The sequence below is a fragment of the Cinclus cinclus genome, chromosome Z (genome assembly GCF_963662255.1).
Source record: "Cinclus cinclus chromosome Z, bCinCin1.1, whole genome shotgun sequence".
Lineage (NCBI taxonomy): Eukaryota > Metazoa > Chordata > Aves > Passeriformes > Cinclidae > Cinclus > Cinclus cinclus.
The window spans coordinates 41,584,244-41,612,072 of record NC_085084.1 but is presented as its reverse complement, the minus strand read 5'-3'; the positions used below and the strand labels follow the sequence as shown (position 1 = coordinate 41,612,072).

The following is a 27,829-nucleotide window of genomic DNA, read 5'->3' as shown; positions in this document are numbered from 1 at the left end:
AGAGAGCATAAATACATTTACACAATACATTAAACACAAGACATAATGCATGCATACAGAGATGACCAACAGACTTAGACAATGACCAAACAGACAGCAAGACAAGACAGTACTTTGAGTCTGGTAACATGAGCACACCTCCTGATGACCAGAGCAGAGTCTGCACTCAAATACACATGTCAAACAAGTGCAGTTAATATGATATCTGTGTATTCCAAAATGTCATGCCAGTTATAAGTAAAAAAAACTATACACCTGCTAAGGCTAAGTGAGTGGCGTGCACAAGTACATACTCGTATTTTAACACATACATGTTTGTGTTCAGCAGTCACATGCAAGCCACTGGAACCTGGCTTTTTGAATCACAGTCTAACCCACTGTTTTAAAATAAGGAATTTCTGTTTAACTATGAAAGTACAAAACCTGTATTTTTAATTAATCGTATGTAAATTCTGTACTAACTTCTGACTCTAACTGAACAGTAGCACTGTGAATCAGCCCCTAGCTTTCAGATTCTGAACAGTTTTCTACCATTATTACCAAATACTGAAACTGTCAAGATGTAAAAATAAAAAGCTTTCCAGTTAGAGTTGAAAACATACACAGTGGTCTTTTGTGTGTTTATAGTGGGGGGATAATGGTATCTAGCATCCTCTTCTGTTTTCCTTTATTTTCCCCTTCCCTCCCCCCCGCCCTTTTTTTAACCACAAAAGCAAATGGAAAACAAAGGATCCCTGTACTTGATACATCTTTGCAGTGTTTCTTTCTAAACAATACACTGCTCATATCTTGATTCTCCCATTTTAGGATTTCATATTTTATATTTTGTATGAGTAAAATAGACTCACTAGGAAAGCAATTTATGTCAGTGGGCAACATTCCAGGTCAAACAAGATTACTTTGTTAAAACAGCTCTTCAGTCTAGCCAGAAGTGCCACTCCATAGGCTAGAGGCATCTTGCACCTATAGAAACATTTCAGCACCTCTGTACTGTTGGGCATTTTCAGCTCTTCAGAGAAGGCTGAGATTTTCAAGGACCTGAAATTTGAATTTTGAAGGAAGGGGAAGAAGGAGGTAACATATAAGGCAACAAATGGGCACTTGATTTTCTTGTTTTCACTCTTGAAGTTCTCATATGTTTGCACACATATGTTAAATGAAACAAATTAAATCCCCTACATCCAACAGGATTGTGCTACTGTGTATTTCTCAACCTGTCCTTTTTATTTGGAAGGGGTTTATTTGGACTTGAATTGGTAGAAGATGACTACTACAAATGGGAAAAGGGAATGCTATAATAAAAATTACGAAAAAGCAGATTCTCTCTTAACTATATCAAAACTAATGTTGGCTAATTAACAGCCATGCATCCTCTAACTTGTAATCAGGTAAAAAAAACAAAACCAGGAATGCATATGTATATTACTTATGAAAACATTACCCAGCTCTCAAACAAAATTTTAAAAAGCATTCTGAATAATTTTCAAAGGGATTGTTGCTATTATACATGTTTTTTTGCTCATATTGTAGTTAGAGTGTGTTAATAATCTCCTAATGGAGTACACTAAGAAATAGCTAGTAATGAGAAAAACATTTACCTAGTGATAACAAGCAAAGTCCCATTATAATCTCTTTGCTGGTCATAACTCCACTAATCAGCCTGTGTAAGACACTACTGTCACTGACAAAGGTGATCAGGGCCTCTGCAAACTTGGCATAGCAGGAAATGTTCACAGGAGCACAGCGATGGAAGAATGGAATAGGTGCACTGGTGACACAAGAAAAAAAAATCAGAAAAAAAAATTACTCCTACTTAATATAAATGCCACATCAACACACAAATGAAAGGTGAATAGATGCAATCATTCCACCCTTATAACATCATAACCAGAAACCATGTGTTGAATGCACAAGTGCTGCTGAAATGAGGATGATCATAATGGAAAGTGATGCAGTTCTTACAGATAACCCTGCGAGGCTGGAGTGCACATTCCAATAGGATATTATTACCCTCCCACCCTTAAATGACAAGGTGTAGAAAGTGTATGTTCCTATTTCCACTTAAATCTCTTTCTTTCAAGTGTCAGGAGGTGAACCAGCAGCTGAAACAATGCCTTTCACTCATGTTAGAATGGAATACTGGTCCATATTTGCAGCTAAAGAAATTGCAGAATAACAATATTCTTCTTGAGTATATATATTTTGTACTAAAGGACATCAGCATTCACAACTGCTGCCAAGCAAAATGTATTTATTCCTAGTCTTTCCCCATACTAAGCTTGTTCTTGTATTGAATATTACAGTCACAGTGTTTATATTCATTAACTTTGTTAAAATTATTCAAGGATGCCTCTATTGCTTGGAACCATTTTGGAAAAACACCCTCACAAAAAATTATTGAGACTATGCACAAAACTTTGCAGAATACTCTGAAAAACCTACTCTCAAGTCTGTCAGAGAAAGATACAAGAGAGCAAAAACTTCCCTTTTAAAAGTGGGTAATTTTGTTTTCTAAATGTCTCCCATTTAGTGGCAGTCTGTCTTGCTCATAAACGATGTCAGATCTCAAAGTGGCCTATTACAGCATTTGATCAATTCCCAATTACACTTCAGACATGAATTACATGTTCCTTCCTGTAATTGGATCCAATGAAGAAAAATGTCCTTTCTATTGTTTCACCTGCCCAATCTTCCTTACTTGAAAGATTTCATTGGACTGCAGCAGCAATGAACATAATCTTCTGCAGTTTCCCCATTTCAGCAATGACCTATAAATCAACAATTTTCTGTCCTCAGTAACTATTTATTAAGGCCATGTCTTTCTAAAATTCTAGCCACCATTTTAAACACACAGTGCCAGCTGCCTTAGGCACGTATTTCCCATCCACTGTTTTTCTGGGTAAAAAGGATGACATGGTGAAAACCATTAATCTGTAACTATTCTGCAAAGAAACTGGGAGAAATTATGATCACCTGCCATTTCTAGGTAATTAGTAGATCCTAGGTTTTTGTTTAAAGTCACTGATGATTGCAAATTTTATGGTTCTAGGATTACTGTGCTGAGTAGGTAAATGCATTTGGAGATGCTCATATTGATGGTCTACTTTTGGGTAGTAGTTAATACAGCAGTTAAGCACAGCATAGTAATTGTGCATTAGTCACAGTTGTTAAAAAACAAATTAAACCCATAATGACAGCTGCCCTACTTAAAAGGTGGCCCATGCATCCTTTTATCCTCTTGCAAAACAACCTATTTTGGAATACTGCTGCTCATTATATGCTGTATTACTGAAAAAGACTGAAATTTGAGAGGTTTATTCAATTGGTAACTGCTACAACTTTACATAAACACTAGAATATTTATAAGGTGTCACTACCAGTAGCAAAGTCCAAATTCTGAGGTGGGAGTAGGTAAAAGAATGCTATTCCTACATCCAAATACAAAACTATTCATTTTGAAAAGGTAAGTAATGAGATTAAAGTATTCTTCCAAAATACCACAATGGAAGAAAACATGCCTCTTGCATCAGAGGTTATATTAGTCATCTAATATCCCTTAACCTAAAGCAACTTCCTGACCTATTTTAAGTTACCTATTTTCATGTGCAGTAATTAATTGCTAAGTTTGTTTTAATTAATAAAAAGAAAATAGGTTATTGTTCCTACAAGCTTTCTTCAGTAAATGGGACTCCTGAGAACGCACTTTTGAGATCTGTTTCTTCTCCATTGGTTCTGACTGAATGAGAAGGTGAGGTAAAATGTCCTAATAAAAAAAAAACCACAATAATGGATCTATTCTCCATGACCTGTGCTATTTTATATGAACTCTTGATTTTATCTTGGTATATTATTTACTGAAAAGGAATTACAAGTTTCTAAAAATAACAACATGATGCATAATCACAAATAAGTATGAATAAAATTCATGCCAGTAGATCATGGTCTCAGAAGCTGTACTTTTAAAGCATTATTCAAATGAAGTGAGGAGAGCTATCTGATTGATACTCAAGTATTAAATTTCAAAGGGTTTTTTCCTCTCACTATTATCCCTGTGTATGTACAGGGGTAGTACAGCAACCTGTGTGCAAGGAGGGGGAGTCCAATTGGAATGCTACTGCTAGATGCGCTTTATAACCTCTACAGGGCACTCCTTTGGCACAGCTCAGTACAGCTGGTTTATAGATAAATGCTACAGGGGACTAGACAGGTTTTACTCAAGGACCTCTAAACATGCAGTCATGTCTACAGAGGCTGATATAGGTTGGGTGTAGAATTAACACATATTGCTAACTGCACTGCTAGGCTGTACTGCTCTGTCAAAATTGGACATAATACCTTGAAGATGGATGGTAGGAGTCCATAGACAGACTCAACTGAAGGCTGTGAAGCAGCCCGGTCATCAAATGGAAAACATCAAGGGACAATCTTCACACCATATGCTATCTCCATCCCACGGAAGGAATGGGAATCAGAATGTTCATAACCCTTGACAGATTGCACTGGTTTCAGCTGGGGTAGGGTTAATTTTCTTCACAGTGTCTGGTATGGATTGTTTTGGATTTGTGTTGAACACGGCTGATAATGGAGAGATGTTTTTGTTATTGCTGAGCAGGACTTGCACAGAGCCAAGGCCTTTTCTGCTTTTCATACGGCCATGCATGCTGGCAAGGACATTGGGGTGCATGGGAGGCTAGGAGGAGATACAGCCAGGGCAGGAGACCCCAGTTGACCAAAGGGATATCCCAGACTATGTGGCATCATGCACAGGACATAAAAAGGGGGAAAGAAGAAGAAGGAGGGCACATTTGAAGTGATGGTGTTTGTCTCCTCAAATAACTAGTGCATGTGATTGGGCTCTGCTCTCTTGGAGATGGCTGAGCACTTGTCTGCCCACGGGATGGAGTGAATTAATTCCTTGTTTTGCTTTGCTTGTGTGTGCAGCTTTCCTTCCCCTACCAAACCATCTTTATATCAACCCACAAGTTTTTTACCTTTTACCCTGCCAGTTCTCTCCCCAGTCCTGCACGTGGGGAAGTGAGCAAGTGGTTGTGGGTGTCTGGGTTGCTGGATGGGGTTAAACTATGACACAGATCAAATGTGACTGTTAGGTAAGTTCTTCTTGAATGCCTCAGTCTAAAAGATGTTGGGTTTTCATCCTCAACAGGATTCCATTTCTCCTTCAAATTACACTTACTCAAATAATTTAACTATAAAACCCTGGAAACTAGTGGTTTACAGAAACAATGTTGGCCTTTTTTTTGCCTTACGGCATTAAGTTCAGACTTTTCAATCTCAAAAATGCTCAAACATATCATAAATTCTAGTAATACAATATCAAAAATGGGAAATGCTCCATCTACACAATAGTTTATTTAAAATAAGACATGTAGTTTTTATGAGAAATTTACATAGCATCATTCGATCTCTGATGCATTGTTCCATCCTTCTGTTTTCTTACTAAGCTATATTCATTGAGACTGAATGACACGGGGAACATACAATAAGAAGTCAGTATAACTCTGGCAAAAATTAGGACTAACAAGCCTTTTCAGTGTGCAAGCTAGCACTGAAATTCTCATTTGCTTTTGTACTACTGCTGCAACGGCTGGCTAGCTGCATGGAATATTAATCTATATGGAGAAAATTAAAAAAAAAAAGGTTAATATTCCAGCCGCCATTAATAGTCACTATAATTTAAAAAAAGAAGATTCAGTGGAGAGTCTACCATGTATACAAGAAACACTTAAAATCAGAATTTGTAGAACTGACACAAATATAACATGTACAAAAAAACATAACAGAAAACTATGCATAAGAAAAGACTCTGCAGTTACCACCCACTACTGAGTATATTTGAGAAGGTAAATTTTGAGAAAACACAACATGGTTCTTGTCTAATTAGTGCAATTACTGACAGAAGGCTGTGCACAACAGCTAACAGATCACTTCTTTTTTCAGCAATGGTCCTCTCCAGAGGTCCAGGCAGCAGACCTAGAAAAGTTCATGAAGCTATGAACTTTCCAATCCTATTTCATAAACAGCAGTCTAATGTAACACTTAAAACAATAAACCTTGAAATGATCTGTTAATAAAATACAGCTCTTTTTGGTACTCAACTATCCTTATATTGGTCATTTGTGGACTGAAAAAGCAAAAACTGAAGCAATTTGCATCTATCTGACTGGCTGAGGTAAGGTGTAAGAAGTGAATGCTGCAGAGACTGTGCATCCCCACATAATTTTTCCTCCTAAAGATTAAAAATGTTCCATGACTGTCTCAGATCTGCATTGCTGATAGGCAGCTGGCTATAGACAGGGTGAAAGGCAGTAAAACAGCTGATACTTAGAACAGTGTCAGTCAAATGAGACAAGAATTTGAAGGTATCAACTCAATAGTTTCGGTAACGCATACAAAGATAATTTGGGTTTTTCTTTGACTGTTATTTTAATTACATTTTAAAAAACAGAAATTTGGAAATATATACAATAGTACACTAAAACATCAACATGTGTTGGTATCTTCTAAAGAACTGTCATGATCAAAACAAATCTCTTCTCCCTCCACCCGAAATCAGACAACTTGATCATATTACCTCTCTGGAACAGGATATTTAGGACATAACTTGGCAGCCCTTGGATCTGTAGTATATTCTGATGGCTGTAGTTCATAGCTACATAGAGTGGATCCTGTTGAAAAGAAAAAAAAATAAAAAACTGGTATGGAAAACAAATGAAAATCAAACATTCATATCCTTTGCAAACAGCATTAAAACTGGTACAGGTGCTGATTCTGCAACTCCTCATGTCATTACCACAAAGCTTTGCTACAGCTCCTCCTGTAATGTGGTGAATCGAGTCCAACACAGTTGTCAGTAGAATACAATGACACTCTCCATCTAGCTTTGGATTTTCCAAAGTTTGGGTATTTGAGTGGAAAAGACTAATTAACAATGCGGTGTAAAAGAGGACACAAAATACTGAGAAGTCCTCTTCCCCTGCTATTCCAACATGTTTTTCTTGATAATTTTTAATGCATGAACATTGCAAAACACAACATAGAAAGATAAAAAGAAAATATTCCTGGGTTTGCAGGGTTTTTTTTTTTTTTGTGTGTGTGTATATTCAAAATACAGCTAGTCTATAGATTTCTGCGAGAGGAACAAAGAACCCAAACTGATAAAATTGGGAAGTTGGCTGAGAAATAACAGAAGCTCTGCATTACATATCCAAAGCATCTAATAAGCTGAACTCTCTCCATAAACAAATTGGTATAGCACAGTAAAGATCAAGTTGCCTATAACAAAATTCAAATGTAAATTAAGTTTTCTTTTGTACCTGACAGAAGTCCCTCATTTAGGAGAGATTTAATTCTTCTAAAATGACAACACTAAACATCTGACCCAATGCTTCTAGAAAATCAGCAATTTTCAAATCAAATTGGTGTCCTGGTATGCCAGAAATTGCAGAGGTAAGGTAGCCTCCAATGATATAAGCTGCCTATCCAAAGATGAATTTCCTTCCAATCTTGTTTCCTAATAGATTGCTTACTTCCAAGTGCAAGGGCTTTTAATACATAGCTTTTAGTGTCCTTTTCCCCTGTGCAACACACTAAGGACTTATCTTAAAAAAGACTTATCTTAGTCTTGATCATCAACCTAAATATTCTGTTATTTCCATTATTAAAGTCTTCTCTTCAGGAACAGTTTGTAGAAGAGAGTTTTGCAAACTGGATCTGGATAATACATATACATTATTACCCAAAATAAATCAAGAATTTTGACAAACAGTTTTATCTTGGCCTGCATTACACCAAACAGAGCTATTATTAGTTGAATTTGTAGAATATTATTTGCAGAAACTTAATCTATCATTGCTATGTTTCTACCTCTATGAAGAGACATCTATTCACAGACTGAAAGAGCAGAGAGCCTACTCAGCTGTCTCAGCTGCTCTCTATCTAATGCAGTCTCTGGAACACTACTAAAGTACTACTTCTACAAACTAGTTTTTTGGAAGCCAGTCCAAACCACTAAATGCACTATTAAAGAAAGTCAGACTTCCTACAAAGAGAAGTTACGAGGCAAAACACTGGAAATGCATTTTCAATTATACTGTTAATATGAATCCCTATCCCTCTGCTTATGGGGAAACCATGGCATGAGATAAACAGGTATCAGACAGACAACATTCCTTAGATCTTAGCTGTAAATTAAGTATCTCAAATATTTTGTCATTTTTGGACAAAAAGGCTCTATACTGCTGCAAAAAAATTTAATCTGCTCTTGTAGATATGAAAACTTCTGGATCATGTTCATTTACTAACAACTCCATCTGTTGGAGGGCCAGTAGTAGAGACTGTTGTAGGTTTATCTTAAAAACAGGAGGAAAAAGAAGATTGCAGATATTTACATTTATTTTGCTTTGAATATAGGTCAAAAGATAAGTTATAAAGATGGTTGACATCTTTATTGACATCTTTTATATAACATCTTTTTTGACATCTGGCTAGCTGAACATGAGCCAGCTGTGCCCAGGTGGCCAAGAAGGCCAGTGGTATCCTGGCCAGCATCAGCAATGGTGTGGCCAGTAGGACCAGGGCAGGGATTGTCCCCCTGTATTTGGCACTGGTGAGACCACCCCTTAAACCCTGTGCCCAGTTCTGGATGCCTCACTGCAAGAAAGACACTGATGTGCTGGAGTGTGTCCAGAGAAGGGCAACGGAGCTGGGGAAGGGTCTGGAACACAAGTCCTATGAGGAGTGGCTGAGGGAGTTGGGGTTGTTCAGCCTGGAGAAAAGGATACTCAGGAGTGACCTTATCACTCTGTACAACTGCCTGCAAGGAGGCTGTAGCCAGGTGGGGGTTGGCCTCTTTTCCCAAGTAACCAGACACAGGGCAAGGAGGAAATGGCAGCAAGCTGTACCAGGGAAAGTCTAGATGGTGTATTAAGAGTAATTTTTTTCACCAACAGGGTTGTCAAGCATTGGAAGAGTCTGCCCGGGAAAGTAGTTGAGCCCCTAACCCTGGAGGTAGTCAAAAGATGTGGAGACGTGGAGCTAAGGTAAATGGTTTACTAGTGGACTTGATGAACTTAAAGGTGTTTTCCACCTAAATAACTCTCTGGTTATGATTCTATGGTGAGAACAAAGAGCTCTGTAGGAAGAAATGGGGTATGTGTTATGTGGACAAGTGTATATAGATTCATGATACACACAGTGTTTGGGGCCAACTTGGCCATTCTGCCCAAGTGACCAGTGTCAACTACAGCTTAAGTATCTTATACAAACACCCCAAGATCTAAACAAGCCTACAGGACAGGGCTGGTCTGTGGATGCCCAAGCTCCCTTTTGACTTTTAGCAGTTCAGGCAGGAGATAAAAAAAGGGCAGGATTTACTAAGAAGAGGAAAGGAAACTCTACAAATGTGCATCTGGAGACCTGTTTGGATGACAAATGTAAATGAAGCAAAATCAAATGCCAGACCCTGATGTACATACAAGTCAGAAGCCATTCAAGTAAGACATGTAGGGTAACCCAATACACTCCTGACTGTAGAGAAAACTGAAGACACCTTGACAGTTCCCCCCGGAAGCCAACAGTATATTCAGTCCTGTCATGCCTAACAATTCAAGCTGCCACTACTATGTCTTGCCTGGGATCTGCTTTTGGGCTACTCTGGATCTTTTCCCTTCAGATGCCTATCTCATGGCACACTCCTTAGTCACAGCCAAGCAGAAAAATATTTTCATTGAGCTTGTCTAACAAAGGATGTTAACCACCCTGTATTTAAAGAAACTACCAGTATTATAGCTGAAATAACACCCATGAGATTATTTGTCCTTTTGTCCCAAATAATTAGGCAGAAACGCTAACTATTCCCATAAATATTTATTTATATTTTAAAACTTTCTGACTTCTTTAATACTGAGAGCTTTAGAACTGAATACATGCTTGAATAATATTACTTTACATTAAACTTCAAACTGATTTCTTAACAAAAGAGTCTGTGTGCATCACTAAATACAAGTTTTCATTTTCTAAGGTGAGAGAGAAGAATGAGCTGCCTTGTCAAGCCTTCCACTCTATATTAGTCACTCTGGGTTAGAAGAGACTAGCATAGCCAAACTTTTCCTGCTATTCAAGTTGGCAAGGCCTGAAAAAGTTGAAGGACACATTTGAGTCATCTACCTTGATGAGATAATTAGTTTATCAAAGACACTACATTCTGTATTTGGTGCTTTCACATGCAAAGTGGTATCATGGAGACACACCAGTTTCTGTTCCATTGTTTCTTTTCAATGAACAGAACTGCTCCAGCCATTAGAATATAGTGGAGTCATAACTGATGGAAAGTACCTCAAAAGACAAACTTCCAACCTAGCTGTAGGAACTTCTTTTCTATGTCTCCTTTCTGTTTTGCCAAGGCTTGGATTAGTAAGAAGCTAAACAGCCATTATTGCTGGCATTCATAGAAAACAGCTATATTTAGCCCAAGTTTATATATAAAGATGCTGTAGAAAGCCAAGACTTTTATTTCAAACATTCTTTCTAAATGAGAAGACAAATTATTGAAGGTCTTGTGTGCTCAGAAGACACAGTACACAGAAGACATAACATCTTGCTTTCCATAACAGTACAGTAAACAGGAAGGTCCAAACTAACCAAAGGTAGTTAGGTAAAAATACTTTTAGAGACTAGAGCTCCAGCACAGCTTTCCTTCCTGTATTTGCTTTGCTGTAAACTAATGAACAAACCCCTGCTAATGCAGTATTACTAAAAAGACTTTACAGCTTGAGAAATTTTAAGATTCCCTAAGTCATCCAATAAGAGGAGCAGTCCACAGAGGATATCGATGACATTTTTAAATCGGGGAATATCCTCACTTATAGTCATGGAAAGTATACCACCTGAGGTTTTGGATTTCATTCTGGGAGCTCAGTAGTGTCTACCCATCTATCAACACTAATTAACAACATCTAACACAAGGACTTTCAGATCTAGAAACATGGACTCAGGAGTCAAGGATTTAAGCAGAAAAATATAAAACTATGCAGAGACAACAGGGATAGCTTCAGTACCAGGAGCAGCACAGACACCTCAGGAGTTTAGGAGTTTATTCTTTTAAGTTACAAAGAGTTCCAAGCAGCTCCACATACCCCTTCTCACACAGACATGGCAAAGCACAGCCTGAGAGACAACAAACCACAGTTTTGATAAAGTAATTCATATGAACTTCCATTCTGAGTCTGACTTTGTGTATGTATTGTGCACTTATGTGGCATGACATGTGACATGTTTAATGATTTTTTGCTTGTGTCTTTCACACTGGTGATGAGTTTAGAAGGTCCCAGTGCCCAGAGCTGGACGGCCATAGCTGGGAGAATGATAAAACTCCCAGCTGATCCCCAATTCGTGTGGCATCTGGTGCTCCAGCTGGATCCTCATGTATCTATGTAGCTTCATGACGGGATTCATCCAAGAATACTGCAAGAGCTGGCTGATTGCATTGTGAGGCCTCTTTCAATTATTTTTGAACAGTCTTTGGTAGCTGGGGACTTGGAAGCTGGCTAAGGTTGTCTCAGTGTTCAAGAAGGGCAAAAAAGGATGACCCTGCAAACTACAGGCCTGCCAGTCTCACTTCAGTGCCTGGTAAAATTATGGAGATTATTCTGGAGTGCTGAAAAGCACCTGAATGACACCACAGATGCTAGTCAGTTGCTGCTGTTGTCACAACCAGCACAGCTTCATGAGAGGCAAGTCCTTCGTGTCCAACATGACTACCTTCTAGGAGAGGGTAACCCACCTGTTGATCAAGGGAAGCCAGGTGATATGATCTTTTTGGATTTCAGTGAAGTTTTTGATAGTGTCTGTCACAGGACCCTTCTGGAGAAATGTCCAGCCCACAGCTGGATAAACACATCATGTGGTGGGTGAGCAGCTGGCTCATGTGTCAGGCACAAAGGGCTATGGTGAATGGGGTGATGTCAGACTGGTGACCTGTCACTAGTGGGGTTCCACAGGCCTCTGTCCTTAGCCCTGTGTCTTCAACATCTTAATAAATAACTTGGACACAAGATTCAAAGGCCCAAAGTAAGTTTGTTGGTAATACAAAATTGGGAGAAGCCATTCATTCCCTCAAAGGCAGAGGCCTTGCAGAGAGGAGACAACAAATGACAGGGCTGGGTAATTACCAACTGTATGAAGTTTAAGAAAGACAAGGACTGGATTTTGCACCTGGGACAGGAAAACCCTGGATGTACGGACAGACTAGGGAATAAGACCCTGGAGAACAGTGCTATGGAAAGGGACCTGGGGGTCACTGTCAAGGATATGTTGATCATGAGTCAGCAGTGCCCTGGCAGCATAGAGGGCCCTCTGTCCTGGGGTGCATCAGGCACAGCATCACCAGCTGGGCAAGAGGGGATTGTCCTGCTCTGGTCTGCTCTGGAGCAGCCTCACCTTGAGAGCTGGGGGCAGTTTTGGGTGCCACAATATAAAAAAGACATAATACTCTTGAAGAGTGGCCAAAGGAGGGCAACTAGGATGATGAAGGGCCTTAAGGAGAAGCTGTGTGAGAAACGTCTGAAATCACTTGGTCAGTTCAGCCTCGAGGAGGCAGGGGAGATCTCATTGTAGTCTACAACTTCCGTGTGAGGAGGAAAAGGAGGAGCAGGCACTGATCTATTCTCTGCAGTGACTAGTGGCTGGACCTGAGAGAACAGACTGAAATTATGTTAGGGGAGGCCTAGGTTAGGTATTGTGAGAAGGTTCTTCATCCAGAGGATCATCGAGCACTGGAACAGGCTCCCCAGGGAAGTGGTCACAGCACCAAGCCTGACAGAGTTTAAGTAGTGTTTGGACAATACTGTCACATACATGGCATGGTTCTTGGGGTATCCTGTGCAGGGCAAGAAGATGGACTTTGTGGTCCCTCATGGGTCTCCCCAACTCAGCATAGTCTATAGTGATTCATAACTGACTTCTAAAAAGCCATATGATGAAGCAGAGCTTATAGTTCAAAAACTTAGTATCTTATTTCATTGTCTCCTTCAGAAGTAACATCCAACTAGTTAATTAAGTTCTTGGACACAGGAATAAAGCTCACAAACACAGAAATGCGCAGAAATGTTAGCAACAATGAGACTGTTAAAAACCACACCTCCTCACCTCTGGACTTTCAGCCCAGTCCTACTTCCTCATGAGTTCTGAGTGTTTTATGACTAAGTTCACCAATTAAAACTTAGCAATGTTAACTTCGTGAACATAGTGAATACATGACTCACAGATGATTATTCTTGACCAACCAACCCATGCAATAAAGGCTAGAGTATGATATTGATACTGGCAGAGGTGGAGCTCAGGAAGGACAAGGCTCCCAGACTCTCACAAGGATAAAATTCTTAACACTTTTCTACATTCTCACCCCAGAACTTGCCTGAAATCTGTCAAACTCTATCAGCTCTAAACTGTTAATCTGAACCATACTACCCATTCAAAGCTGCATGCAATGAGACAACTTGGTATACTTCCAATAACTGGATATTATTTTAGTATATTATGGACTAGCAACACATCATAGAAAAGTGGGAGCTTGAAACACTGTCTCATGTATCTGGCTGCTGCAAATTCCAGAGTCAAAAACCACAGAACTGGTAGGATGCCAAATAATACTTCCACAGAAGATGGTAGTTACTATCCGTTGCTGAATTCTGCCAGTAAAGAGAACAATGCTGCACAACCCCAGAAAAACCATGCCTATAGCAAGTAATTATATGATCCTTTCTTCATGGAACTCCTGCCAAATAGAAAAAGGTTCAGATCACCATGAAAAAAACCACATTATGTTGACCAGACTTTCTTTATTCTTCAACTGCTAGGCCTGATGACAGTAATTATAACCCATCTATAACTATAGAAAGCAAATCCACTCAGAACACAAGCAATAAGCATGAAAGTTTAGGATTGTATAAATTTCCTATTTACCTATTATAGAACAAGAAAAACATTCCAAGAGCAGATACATTTGATGCTTCATTTAGGAATGAAGTAGCATTTAGTTATGCATATATTAACATCAGAGCTGGAAATCACTGAGGAAATAAGAACTCCACTTCTTAGCCAGAGATTTTAATGTGGTCCAAAGTATCAGACAAAGTGGGAGTACCAGAGGACTGTAGCTAAACTTTGCAGCTATGCCTTTTGCAAATTGAGCAGGAATTGAGCCAGAAGACCAAATAAGGACTGAGCTGAACCTTGACAGTTAAATCTGATTTTCAGGCCTTAGCAAAAGAGTGATGCCTTGAGACGAGCAAAAATGCATAGGACAGAACATCTTGCAGTCAGGACTTCTCAGATTAATATGACAGAATTGTTCTCAGAAAATAAAAGCTTCATTCTCTACATCTACCCACTTCTGCCTTCCAGAAGCACAGTACGTGTTTTAAAGGAAGGAAAGTAAGATTTTTATGTATCTTTACTTCTAGTTGTTGCAGAGGGACATACCACCACTTCTTTAAAACAATGAGCATCAAAGAGAAAGAGAAATTACAGGTGCCTCTACAAATCAATATGGGTCTGTATGAAAATAAGCATTCTCCAATGCCTGCAAGAATATTCCAGGAAAGATCCATCCAAACAGACCTTCAAAAATCTATAGAATTGAAGACAACAAAGAGAACTACTGTGATAGATATTACAATATGCCGTTACAACTAAGAGTATGGAAAATAGAAAACCCTGGATTCCAAACGCATCCATCTATACATACATGTATTTTGAGTTGAAATAATAATAAAAAAGAAGACAATATTCAATACTCTTCATTTTCTACTATTTTTATAAACAGTACAGAGAGTTGAAAAATATTAATTTATACATTCCTCCACTTATATTTCTTCCACTTCTACATAAAACCAGCTACTCTGAAATCAAATTAAGAATCCATCTAGTGAAGTAAAAGATGTTTATCCTGCTGTATCTTTAGCTCTGCACAAGAACTTAAGGATATTCTTCAGTGCTAATTAAATATCCAAAGAGAGTTCAGATTTTCTAGTCTAAGGGAATTATTTGAAGAGTTTATATTTTTTGTTTTTAAAATATCCTCATTGCAATAAGTTTTGTAAATTAAACGTAACTTGTATGCAGAAAAATCTGTCTCTTTGATGCTTAATGATTTAATTTTTGATCTCTTGTTTTACATTACTCAGGTTAGGAGATGGAGGAATAATAATTTTTCAACCTTCTCTAAGATATTCCTGTCTTTAATGACCTATTCTTCCTGATAGTTTTCTCCTTTAGAGACAGAGGAAATCACTGGTCCTTTTATTATGATAATACTTGTCTCCCTTCTTAGTTAGTATAGATATACAATACATGAATACATGCTGAGAATATATTTGTGTGCAAGTTTAAAAAAAAATTTGTAAAGAACCAGAACACAGCCTTTGTGATGCCAGCATAGCAGGAGGTTACACAAAATGCAAGTCCCTCTTCACAATTCATAAACATTACACTTTCAGACAATGCCGTGCCTTCAACCTAATCCTCTTGTGATTCTCAGTAGTTTCACAATCTCTTCCCCAAGTGTCAATGATCACTTTAAATTAAAACACTATATGCACAACAATAGGTTCCCACCCCTTCATTCTGGGGGCATTCCTTTTGATTTGGCATTTTATTCCACTGCAATTGATAGCAGGCTTTTTTCCCATATAATTCTAAATAATTCAGTAGTCACAACAATGAGATTTATAATCTCACTGTCTCTTCTTCTTTCCAAATGGTTTATTAATGTAATCAATAAGACAACACAGCATTATTGGAGGACTACACATGCTGACAGTTTCTGTTGAAGAAACAATTTAATTCTAACTAGAAGATACATTTTCAATGCACCACAAACCTGATGGACAGTTCCGGTAACAAGATAGAGTACCAGAAGATGACCGTATCTCAAAATTGTTCATAATGTACTTTTACTCTAGTCAATTAAAAAAAAAAAAAAAGACACTCAAAATTAACATACACAGGTTTTCAAAGACCTGTGGGTGCAGACTTGCTTTAAGCATAAGGTATCTGTAACTGACATAGTACATCGTACTTCAAGAAAATCATCAGCAAAGGATTAAGTTTTAAACAGCACACTTTCACTGCAAAAAAGGCAGGGGGAACAAGAGCAGATAAAAAATGTCAGAAACTCACTGTGACCCCTGTAACAGCTGTTGCTAAAGCAAGTGCCAATGGGAACTGCAAAGATGTTCTTTACTACACATGAAGATGTCATTATCTTCAGACAAAAGAAAAATCCTTTTTGTTTCCCCTATGGTTTATTCTAATAGCTCAGAGATATCACCTGCTCTGACTTAACAGACTGATTTCCTTTATTGATCTCTTTCAGGTCAGTCTCTATAGCAAACCTAATGAAGCATTCCCTCAGGCTCTATGTCCACCCAGACCACAAGGAGCCTGTCCTAGCTACAGAATTCTGAAAACAGAGATGCCTGCCAAGATGTTGCAAAATTAAAATTTCATTTCATCTTCCTAAATATGCATCCAGTTATTGAAACAATGAATAGGAATAGTAGTTTTCCCACACTGAGTAGACACTACAGTTATCCCTGAAGTAAACAGGGATTTAAACAGAAATTACAACCACTTGTCTTGTGTTTCTCTTTAATAATGACATTTCATTATTTGTTTGGCACAGTCATAGATTAATTATATCTTCAAGGATATTTCAAAATGCTTTAGCAAGTCCTTGAAAACATCACTGCAGTATTTCATGGACATTTAGTTTTGAAGCATCAATTTGGTTTCTGGGAAAAACAGCTTTCAGTCACACTACTCAAAATACATGATTTTTTTAAGGGCCACAATCAACAAAAACATTGAATCACAAGTACACTGTGCCTGAGGTGTTCTACTGGGTGAGAAAATCCTGGGGAGAGCAACAGCAGTCAGTTCACAACATATAACATTCTCCATTGTGTCCAACCAATAGTTCTACAAGCTCAAGTACTAGCATAGCTGTTTGAGAACAGCATTGCAACATTTCTCAGGTAACACTGCACCTTCCTGTGTCACTTCCAGGAGATGCTATTTCTGTATTTTACCTCTTATATCTCTGTACAGGTCAAAGATCTGAGTGGTCAAATGGCCAGCTTTCTCTTGCCCTTCTTCCTCCTCTTGTAAAAGGTCCCAGCTGGTTCCAGTTTCCTGGGTGTGAATTATTGTGAAGATTTTAAAGGTACATGCTTTCCTGTTTTCTTAAAATCAGATTGACTTTGCAACGGATGAGTTTCTTCTCTTCCTTGATGGGAAGATACTGCAAATGCAGGACCTGACTGTAAGAAGGCAAGTGAGGTAGGGGTGGGAATGAAGTTACTGCCCTGAAATGGTGCTGTGTTATTCGCAAAATCAGCTCCTTTTCCCAAGTTAGAGCAGAAGAGCAAGAGAATCATTAGTGATTCAGAAAGCTAAAAGGCTCTTTTATCATTAAATGGTCTTTTTGCCTCAAGCAAGCATTTTCCCTGCCCTAAATGCTTATTTATAATCTCACTTGCGGAACTGCATAACAAACATAAGCTCTGTCGTAAGTGTTCTGCATCTTTGGGATTGACAGTTCTGTCCTTTTTTGCTGAGGCAATCAACTGCATGGCTCACTTTAGTAAAAATACCATAAATCCTAAGTTATCTGCAAATTCATATGTGGTTTTGATAAAATAACTAGTCAATACAAATATGTTTTAGTATGTTTTGTGTTATAGCTCTTGATAAAGATGTTTAGATTAAAAAACACATTTATTTGAACTTACCACACCACCTCTTGATGGACAACTGAGGCACAACGGGTGAATTCCTTGGGTTGAGAAAGGGTTCTTAAACAGTAATTCCGTTAAGAATTTTAAGGTGAATGGACAATTAATGTGATTTCAGGGATGGCATATGCACCAGGTGAAAATGGCCAACTCTATAAAACCCATGCAACAACCTACACAGTCTGTCTCCAGACAATTGCTAGTTTCAGGGTGCAGGAAGGTTAAAGCTTTCAGAAAGACTCAACAGAGCAAAACTAAGAATTGACTGCATTCTTTACCTATAAATTTTAAACATTTTAAGATGGCTTTGCTTTTGAATGTTAGAAGTTGTGAGCCTGAGAAAATTCAGTACCAAAAAAACAAAAACCAAATGCAACTTGCCCTCCTTCTTCAGAACTTGACAGCTGAACTCTATTTTCTAACTATATATCATCACAAACACAGAAATTTAAATTATGCTCTTTTCAGTCATGTTCAAGGTCCTCAGATTTCATTACTACTATTACTATTTTTACAGTGTAGTCAATGGTCTTAAATGGTCTTAAAACAGACTGTCAAACCTAATCCTAGTATTAATTAATTTAAATCCACTATAACAGTTACAAAGTGGATCTCTGAAATATTATTCTCCTTACTGAACATTATAGTTTTGGTATTATTTTACTGTTCTTGCTCTGCTAAAAGGCTGAATCACATTTGAACTCTGACTCATACATACATATACACAACTGTTAAGATAATCAACAATTAAGCTGTTCATTTGCTGCAAAACACCACTTTTTGGACCTTCCATAGGCTGGTGAAAATTTAAGCAGAAATATAACCATGAAGATAGCAATATTTCTCTGAATGGTATGATTTCAGTCATGCAAAGACTTCATCTATAAAAGGAGAAATCAGTTTAATGTAATACTTATCTTTGATAAGCCAAATATATAATGAAAACTAGGAATTAAATTCATTACTGATTTTGTTCTGCTGCAGCACCAGGTTTCATACTTTTGACCAAGCTTCTGGAAACTGAAAAAATTGCCGGTCAGATTAATTAAAAAAATATATATATTATCTTTAATTTCAAAATCCAAAGCTCCAAGGAAAACAGAATTAGAACAAAGAATGATGAGAACAAGACATAGCCAAGCTTGTTTTGGGGAGAGTAGTTTTTGTTGTACATTAAAAGATAGTTATACTGAACATATGTCAGGCACAATTAAAAAGAAATTTAACTTATAGAAACAATGTTGGTGATAAAGGCATGGCTGAATTCCATTGCTACAAGAGGTACATAAACTGCACCATAAATTACCTCCACTTCATACTAACAAAGAACTGGCCTGCATTAATTAAGAAAAACACAGCATCTCAGAGAAGGAGTAAGGAATGCAGCTGTAGATACCAACTGTTTTCACTTATAATTGACAAGGTTGCACAGATCACACGATGAAGCTGTTTCTGCAGCTCTGTGAAAGCTGTGATGCCTCACAGTAGTTCAGCCTCCTGATTCAGATATCGGACACCCAGGCATGCAGGTAGAGTGCAGTGGGAGATCAAGGGCACTAACATTGCCCCAGGGCTACTTCAACTGGCTCTGCTTTCAAACAAGAGAACTCACATAACCTGTACTACTACAGAAGTAAACATTTCAGCTTCTTTCATGAAAGCAATCAGTTCCACTGCTTTGAACTGGGTCATCCAGACTGACTCATTTTTAGACAAGTACCTTGCAAAGAACTATTACTGCATCATTTTAAAAGATAATTTTAGTACTGTTCCCACACATTAGGAAAATGTTCCCACTTGAATGGCTAAAAAATGCTGAAATTTCCTCAAATTAATTTTATATCTTTAATTTTATATCTTTTCCTTTATTACCATAGGTTGGTCACTTCTCATGCATTTTATTCCACTGCTAAAATAGCAACTGAGCTAATAACGTCAGCATTACTACTACAGAGAAAAAGTGCAGCTCTTAATGAAGACAAGGTATAATATTTCCTTTGTTAATGCAATTAGTTTCCTTTACACTTGATTTTTAAAGAAAAGCATAAGAAAACAAAACAAAATAAAACCAAAAAGGAACTGCACTGTAGCACTGAAAAGAGCAGGAATATTTCCACACACACAATTATACTCTGTGCCACAAGTGCCATTAAGCAATAGCACAGCTCTCACTAGCCCCCTGGACATGAGAATATTTTAACAGCACTACTGTTAAGCAGCAACATCAGAATACTTCCTTAGGAGCAGAAAGCATATCATAGTCAGACATTCCCTCAAATGCTTGCTACACTTCATGCTCCTATTGCTAAAACGAGCTTTCCAAACCACGCATGGCATGGCATGGCACTATCATATTATAAGATACAGTAATGTTTTAGCTTAATGAAAAGAGCACGTTATTTCTATTCCTATTTCTTAATACATATTTCATTTTTAGCTCAGTTAATGTATGAGTATTTTTTCAGATGCTATGAAAATATGAACAAAACTAAACCTATTGTTTTCATACCATTAGTTTCTGCAAATTTCTGTATATCAGCCAGAGTTTTCAGTTCTTTCCTTGGGCAAGCTGATACACACAAGGCAATTGACTTAATCTTCTGATGTACTAGATCAATGTTGCATGGATCCAAGAAGAATACATACCTAAGGAAGGAAAAAAGGCAAATTACTTCTACTTTAATTAACAATTACACTGAACAAAATTTCAAACTATGGGATTCAATCAAGATGGAGTGATTCAGTCAGTCCAGATACATAGGAAATTTGATATTATTGCAACTGTGCGGAACAAAATAATTTATGTACTCAACATATGCACAACAATGTATGGGTATTTACACACCCATATTTATATACCTCTGGATCACACAGAAAGGATGTTTAACTCTACCTGATTCAAGTCTATTCAAATGGTGCTACTCATAAAAACAGCAATAGTCCTACCATGCATCTTCACGGATATGAGTCCAAACATTCATAAGCCTTTACTCCAATCTTAAACTTGACTTAGAGAATTCCAACTGTTTTTCCAAGAAGACCCAACAAACCAAATAAAGTCACTCTTATTCTGCAAAATGAATATGCATAACACCAGTAATTCAGAACAGTTTTTTAGTTTTTTGTTAGAACGGGTTTTTTACATGTAATACCAGTAATTAAGAACACTAACTGAGAACAGTTTTTTAGTATAGTTTGATTTCCCATGCCTTGACTGAACCAATTACTTTAGTATTTACTTAGAAATAAAATTGCTTTCGATATTTCAAGTAGAATTATCTAATGTTTAAGTGCAGTATTTTAAACAGAATCTACCTGCTAACTTTTTACAATGAAACTAATTTAAAAATCCAATGCATGAAGTACATATTACAGATTCTTAACTAACATCTCCTGGCTATATACACTTTATGACAAACACTAACCCTACAGAATTTTCACTAATGGTATAATAGAGATACTTTTCTCTCTGGAAGTTGAACAATTCTTACATCCCTACAATTCTGGTGATGTACTGTGCCTTGAAATATTCTCTTCCTATTACCTAACATCATCATATGGAAACACCAGAAATCTGCCATATATAAGTGCCAATTTTATTTCTGTAGTCTTTATGATGGGAATTTATTCTGCAACCAGTAAAAATCTTTTTTGTTCTTAGAAAGCATTTATGTCCTCCCTGAACACCTTCAGTCTAAATGCTAATTGCTGTCTACTGTTCTATTACCCAATGTCAGTGTACAAGAATGATTACTACATAGTCTTCCTTGAAAGTCCATCAAAATTCATGTCATCTAAATCAACTGCAAAATGGTAAAGATTACTTGCATTCTTAAAACATTCCTTTCTTTGTCAACATCTCAGTGAAATCATCCACACCTACTTCTTTTTTACTTATTACACACTACTCATCTCAGGACTTCACAGACAGACAACTGAAGTCTGAAAAACAAGTGTAAACATGAAAATTCTGTCATACAGACATAGTAAAAGTAACTGCATGCAAGGAATAAGCCAGATTCTTTCCTTACGTCAAGGAAAATGCTCTTGGAGTTGGTACCAAGACATACAATAGTTGTTTTAATTGAACAGTAATCTCCAGTTGCCATCTCATACAATAAGGGTAAATGGCAGGAGAGTGTCTACTTCTTTGAGGGTATTTGGTCAAAGAAGCTACAAAGCAGAACCTACAGAGTCAAACCTAACCGATACAGATTGGGAGACTAGGATGGGAACAAACCTGCCAGTTTCACTAATTGATAAAGGTATGTGGATTATGAAAATGTTGATTTTTTGGTAAGACTATCTGGCTAAGGACCTTGCCAAATTGAGATAAGGAAAAGGAGGGAAACAGACATACACCTAATGTTAACAAAAACAATAATCAGAAACAAACCCAGTAAATGACAGTAATTGATGGGCTACCAAGAAACTTCAGACAGGGACTTTGCAACTGATAGGGATGCAAATTCATAAGTGCAGAATGTAGGAGGGGTCAGTGGGATCCTGCCAGCAGCTGAGGGAATGTGCATGGGATAGGAGCAGACAGGGTTGTAAAAGGGAACAGATGCATGCAAGCTGATGTTGGTTTGTACGTTATCTGACCTCAGCACCTGATCACTGCAGTCTATCTTGTCCTATTACAAAAGCTTTTAACTCTCTGCATAATTCAAATCTCTATCCCATGTGCATGGATACTGCAAGTGCTGCAGGGATTAAAGTGCCAGCTACAGGGGAGACTGACATGGCTATGAGGGATTTGATGCCAGAAACTGGAATCAAACCAGAGGTCTGGGTGCCACAGGACTGTGGTGTCAGCCACTAAAGTGAGTGGGGTCTGAGTGCCAGTGTCAGGGAGAGGTCTTGGCAACGAGCTCCTGGGGTGGGAACAATGTGTACCCACAAAACAAGCAAGCTACAGAGGTGATAGACTCTGCAAAGGTGGTCACAGCCCTTCTGGTGCTGGCTGTTGATGGGGTTGAGCACCTGTACCTTCTCTAGAACAGATCTATGCAAATTATAGAATCACAGAAAATCCTGAGTTGGAAGGGACCACAAGGATCACCGATTCCAGCTCCTGGTATAACTCACTAGCAAAATCCAAGCCATATCAGGTGGTGAGTAGGGAGCTTTAGCAAGAAGTGTTGAGTGGGCAGAGGGTCTGTGGTGTTGTCTGGGGGAACTTGTGGCTTTGGGCTGCTTGTGGAATGAGCGTGTGAGTGTTTGACACTTAGCACCAAACTAGATCAGCTGCTGAGTGGGGAGAACCCATAAGGTGGATAAGGTGCTGTGCTGTTACTAGGAGAATCTGCAAATGTATGTGAGCTTGTGAACCTGGAAAGTGTAACGCATGTGCCTACACTAGTGACCTTCTGCCACTGTCAGCCTGTGAGGAGGAGGAGACATAGTTGGCTGTGCTTGTGAAGCTGAAGGCAGTACCTTGTAACTGCCAGTCTGTGTAACCAGCTATGTCAATGTCCTATATCTTACTGTGCATCTACATCCTAGGCAGAGACCCTGAGTTCTGTGAGCTATAGGACTGGACTCCAGTTCCTGCACAGAAGGGTCCTCTGCACTTCTCTAAGGAAACCAAATCAGGAATTTCACCATTAGAAAGCTAGAAGTCGTCCCACTTGTACAGTGATTTCAATGCATGGGTCAAATTATCATTTTATTCACCAGAATATTTTGTATAAGAAACACAACAATTCTAACTCAAACCTGGAAGTTTAGAAATACAATGCAATTACAGCATCATATGCAGTTTTGACAGAAGTGTGGGCATAGCATTAAACACCACGTGTAATTCAAACACTGCATTGTATTGTAGAGGCAGTTCTGACAGTAGTGAGGGAGAAAACACCAGGCTATCAAATCTATGGCTTTAGTCTGCAGCCTTGGAAGACGCAAGTGAGATAAGTAAGATTATTTTTACTTCATTGCAGCTAAAACAAGAATGAAAATTCTAGGAACCACCATTCCAGAAGAAAATGTAAATTTTGTTTATAACGCTTACGTGTAGAAAATAAATTATTTTGCTGCAGAAATTTTCATACTCTGTCACCACAGGACAGGTTTTATTTCTCTCCAGAAGAACATCATTATATGCTTTGTGTTGCAATCTCAGTTATTTACAACCAGCAATCGACTAACTTTCTAATAAGGAACTAACTTATATCAGCAATACAAAGAGTGACATAAAGTAATCATATTGTTCTTCAACACTGCAAATGAAAATATGTTAGCTATTTGAAAAAACAATATAGTAGACTTACAACATATGCACATTTATGCATCTTTAAGAAGTATCAGCCCTGTAGAGAAGGACTTGGAGGTACTGACACATGAAAAATTGGATATGATCCGGCAATGTACACCTGCAGTCCAGAAAGCCTTCTGCACCAGAGCTTCATAAAAAGAAGCATGACTAGCAAGGAGAGTTTTACTCTCCCCCAAGAGGCATCCTCTAGCTGGTATACTGCACCCATCTCTGGGATGCCCAGTACAGGAAAGACATGAATCCATTAAAATAAGTACAGAGGAGACCCATGAAAATGATGAGAGGTCTGGAACATACAGAGATGTGCTAAGAGTTGGGGCTGTTCATCCTGGAGAAGAGAAGGCTGTGGAAATACCTTGTGGTGGCTTTCCAGTACTTATAGGGGCCTTCTGTAAAAGACCAAGTGACTTTTCACACAGGCAAATAGTGAAAGAACAAAGGAAAATGGCTTTAAACTAAAAGATGGCAGAATTAGAATGACAGACTAACTTTTGTTGAAACAGACCCTTCACATCATCTACTCTGACTGCAAATGCACTGACACATCCACCACTAAACCATGTCCCCAAGTGCCAAATCTACACTTTTAAATATCTTATTTTTTAGTATCTTTTAAATACTTCCAGGAATGGTGACTCAACCAATTCCCTAGGCTTGATAACCTTTATAGCAAAAAGATTGGTCATAATGGCCAATCAAAACCTCCTCTTGCACAGTGTGAGAACATCTCTAATCCTGCAATTTGTTACCTGGGGAGGAGATTAATTCCCCCATCCTTTCAGGTAGCTGTAGAGCAATAAGGTGAAACCAAGAGCTAGTAATCTAAACATCAATAACACTCAGACAAAGCTAGCATCTTAAATATTTCCTAAAAATTAACAGCTAGAGTGTACAGCACATAGGGTGTGTTATAGGTGCTATATGGTAATAACTATATTGCAACATGCAGTACAGAACCAAGAGAAACCCCCACAAAAACCAGCCTAAGAGGATATGTAGGTAACCACATGGCAACCACTTGGTAGCACAACAGCAAAACAATAAAATGCAAGACCACTCCAGGCCCTAATAGTGCTGTTGGTCCAGGCCATCACGTCAGGGATCGGGAATTTAGATAGCAAGGAAAGTAATTCTCCAGGTCTTTCTTTGTTCAGGTTCTCTTTTTCCAAGGCACATAGATTGAGCTACCCAATATCATAATTGATCTGTACCATCTAATGGAGATGAGAGTCTAGAGTCAAAAATTTATTCAACAGTAGGGCATAACAGTAGGGCATGTACTGTGTACATGCTGCAAACCATTCCTGCATTTTCCCATTACCTAAACTTCAAGCATTTCCTGGGGTCAAAGGCATGTGCTCAGGCAGAATGCCACCCAAACTACTCTCCACAGTATCCTATGCACATCTCCCAGTACTTGAGTAGACAGCAAAAACTGAATTCTGTCCAAATAACAATGCATTGGTGATCAAAAACCAGACTGAACTAGCATTTCAGAAGCTTACATTTGGCTTCAGTGATTATCATTTATTTACAAATAACAGGTCATTTTTTAACCTCTTATAACTACCAGAACTTGTAAAGCAAGGAGCTTACTTGAAATAGATAGGTTTAACTAGAACTCACTGCCAGATCTAGAGTATAATCCAGTGTCTAAACCAAGAAAACAGACTTAAAGTGTGTGAATTAAAGTGTGTTGTGGTTACTATGTAAAAATAAAAGGATGCCTGACCCACTCTTTGTTCATGAGACCAGGTTGTAAAATCTTCCCTCCCAATATGTCATCTCACTGGTTTCATCATATCTGATGTACACAGAGCAAATCATATCCCTGTAAGAACTCTGCTCTTCACCCTTACCACACAGATTTCCATATCCACACAGACCACATCAGTTTCACTTCCACATGAGAGTGCCTATGGGTTGGTGTCATATACAAGGAAGAAAATGTTATTTTTACAGATGATTTAGCTTTTCAGCCCTTGGACTAGGAAATGAAAATGGAATTACCCTGCAAGCAAAATGAAATGAGAATAACTTCATGTTTCCAGAGCTCCATTTGTGGAACTTAAAAATCTTTTCTTTCTCTACACAAACCGAAACGTACAGGCAAAAAGAAGAGTTTATTTTTACAGTCTGTCTGCAAAGTGCTCCTATAAAAATAGCATTAAATACTCCCATGAACTCCACCTCAGTCACTGCAGGAACTCCATCTGCTAGAGACAGATGCAAAGCAGATAGCTTTTTTAATTTGCTTGGCAATTTTTCAGAAGAAACTATGGGGTGTGAGAGAAAGAAGGCTCACTCACTTATATAAGAACCAATCTCTTCCAAAACTGGATACCCTGGACTATACCAGGCATTTCATGTGAACAGTTAAAGAATAATCTGTCTTAGCAAAGAGTCTTCTCTTATCCAAATAGAGATTATTATAACTCATATGTGTGCATCTATTAATCTGCTTAGATCGTGCCTCAAGCCACAACATCTTTGTTAGAAAAGCATAATTATTTTGAATCTCATTAAGACTTCTTGACAAACAACAGGCTCTGTCAATTAGCTGTGTTTAAAAGTCTCTCTTTTTATCTGCTGTCTTTTGAGCTTGCATTACAAGAGAAATTTTAGTGGTAGATGTCTTCCCACATTATGGTCTGACATGTCACATGTAGAAGACTATCACAATACTAATTACTACATTTCAACAAGGCATTTGATTTTCTCTACCCTTCACATGAATTCAGACACTATTTCTCTCTAAAGATAAACTTAAAATTATACTTTTAAATTTTGCATTTTTTCTCAGAACACCATAATCACAAATTTGTACATGGGTTTAGAAAGTATTAAAATGTTTCTGTAAAAAAATAGGAAAATTATGCTGCCTAAGCTTTAAGCCTTTCAACCTTCTTGAAAGATGCAATTAAATTAAGAAATATTTTTTTCTGACAAAAAAGAGCTGTAAAAAGTTCCAAACATTTTATTTCTCTCAAATCTTTCTGGTAACCACCAATTATCTATCTACATTAAATCTCAAATGAGATATGTAGAAGTCTTTATAATAGCAACTCAAAATAAGCATATCTCAGGAAAGCATGCTTCCAAAATAATTTATGACAATCATCATTTTCTGAAATAGTCTGAAATAGTCTGAAAAAGGCTAGCATACTCAGAAATTAGTAACTTTTTAACTCCTTGAAGTAACTGACAATGACAAAAACACTTGTTTTTTGTAAGTTAATATAACTCTACTAAGCTAAACAATTTACTTTCTTAAGTCGCCCAAGTTGTACAGAAGGACTCTGAGCTTGTCTAACTGACAAGACAGAACTGAACAGACATTCACAGGTATTCAACCTGTCACTGCAGAATTCTTGCCACTGCTCCATTACTATTACTGCAGTGTGATATGCACCTCTAAAGTCTTGTGCATTTTCTCCACAAGTCACATACATCCTGCCTGAATTTTAAATTCTTATTCTAATGCGTCAGATATATCTCATCTCCCTTTACACCTAGTGGCAGAAACTGAGCATACAACATAAAAAGCAAACATTGATATCAAAGCCTGCTCCCAAATCTGAGAATACTTGTCACACCTAAAACTCTAACAAGACTTTTCAGCAGCCTAGTACAATATCCTACATAAAATGAATACTGAAGAAAAAGTAATTCCTCAATGTCTTAGCAGTATTCATATTGCATATCTGCCAACATACAGTCTAATGCTGCTGGTTGT

General features: G+C 37.9%; 1 protein-coding gene across 1 annotated transcript in view; it reads right to left on the bottom strand.

Moving 5' to 3' along the window:
- Nucleotides 1-27,829, bottom strand: part of SLC44A1 (solute carrier family 44 member 1) — a 62,910-nt gene that overhangs the window by 18,137 nt on the left and 16,944 nt on the right. Inside the window, exons 4-6 of the mRNA XM_062513936.1 lie at nucleotides 20,323-20,459; nucleotides 6,593-6,686; nucleotides 1,599-1,768 (exon numbers count right to left, since the gene is read on the bottom strand). Coding sequence (XP_062369920.1) covers nucleotides 1,599-1,768; nucleotides 6,593-6,686; nucleotides 20,323-20,459 — 401 coding nt within the window. The remainder of the gene's footprint in view (nucleotides 1-1,598; nucleotides 1,769-6,592; nucleotides 6,687-20,322; nucleotides 20,460-27,829) is intronic.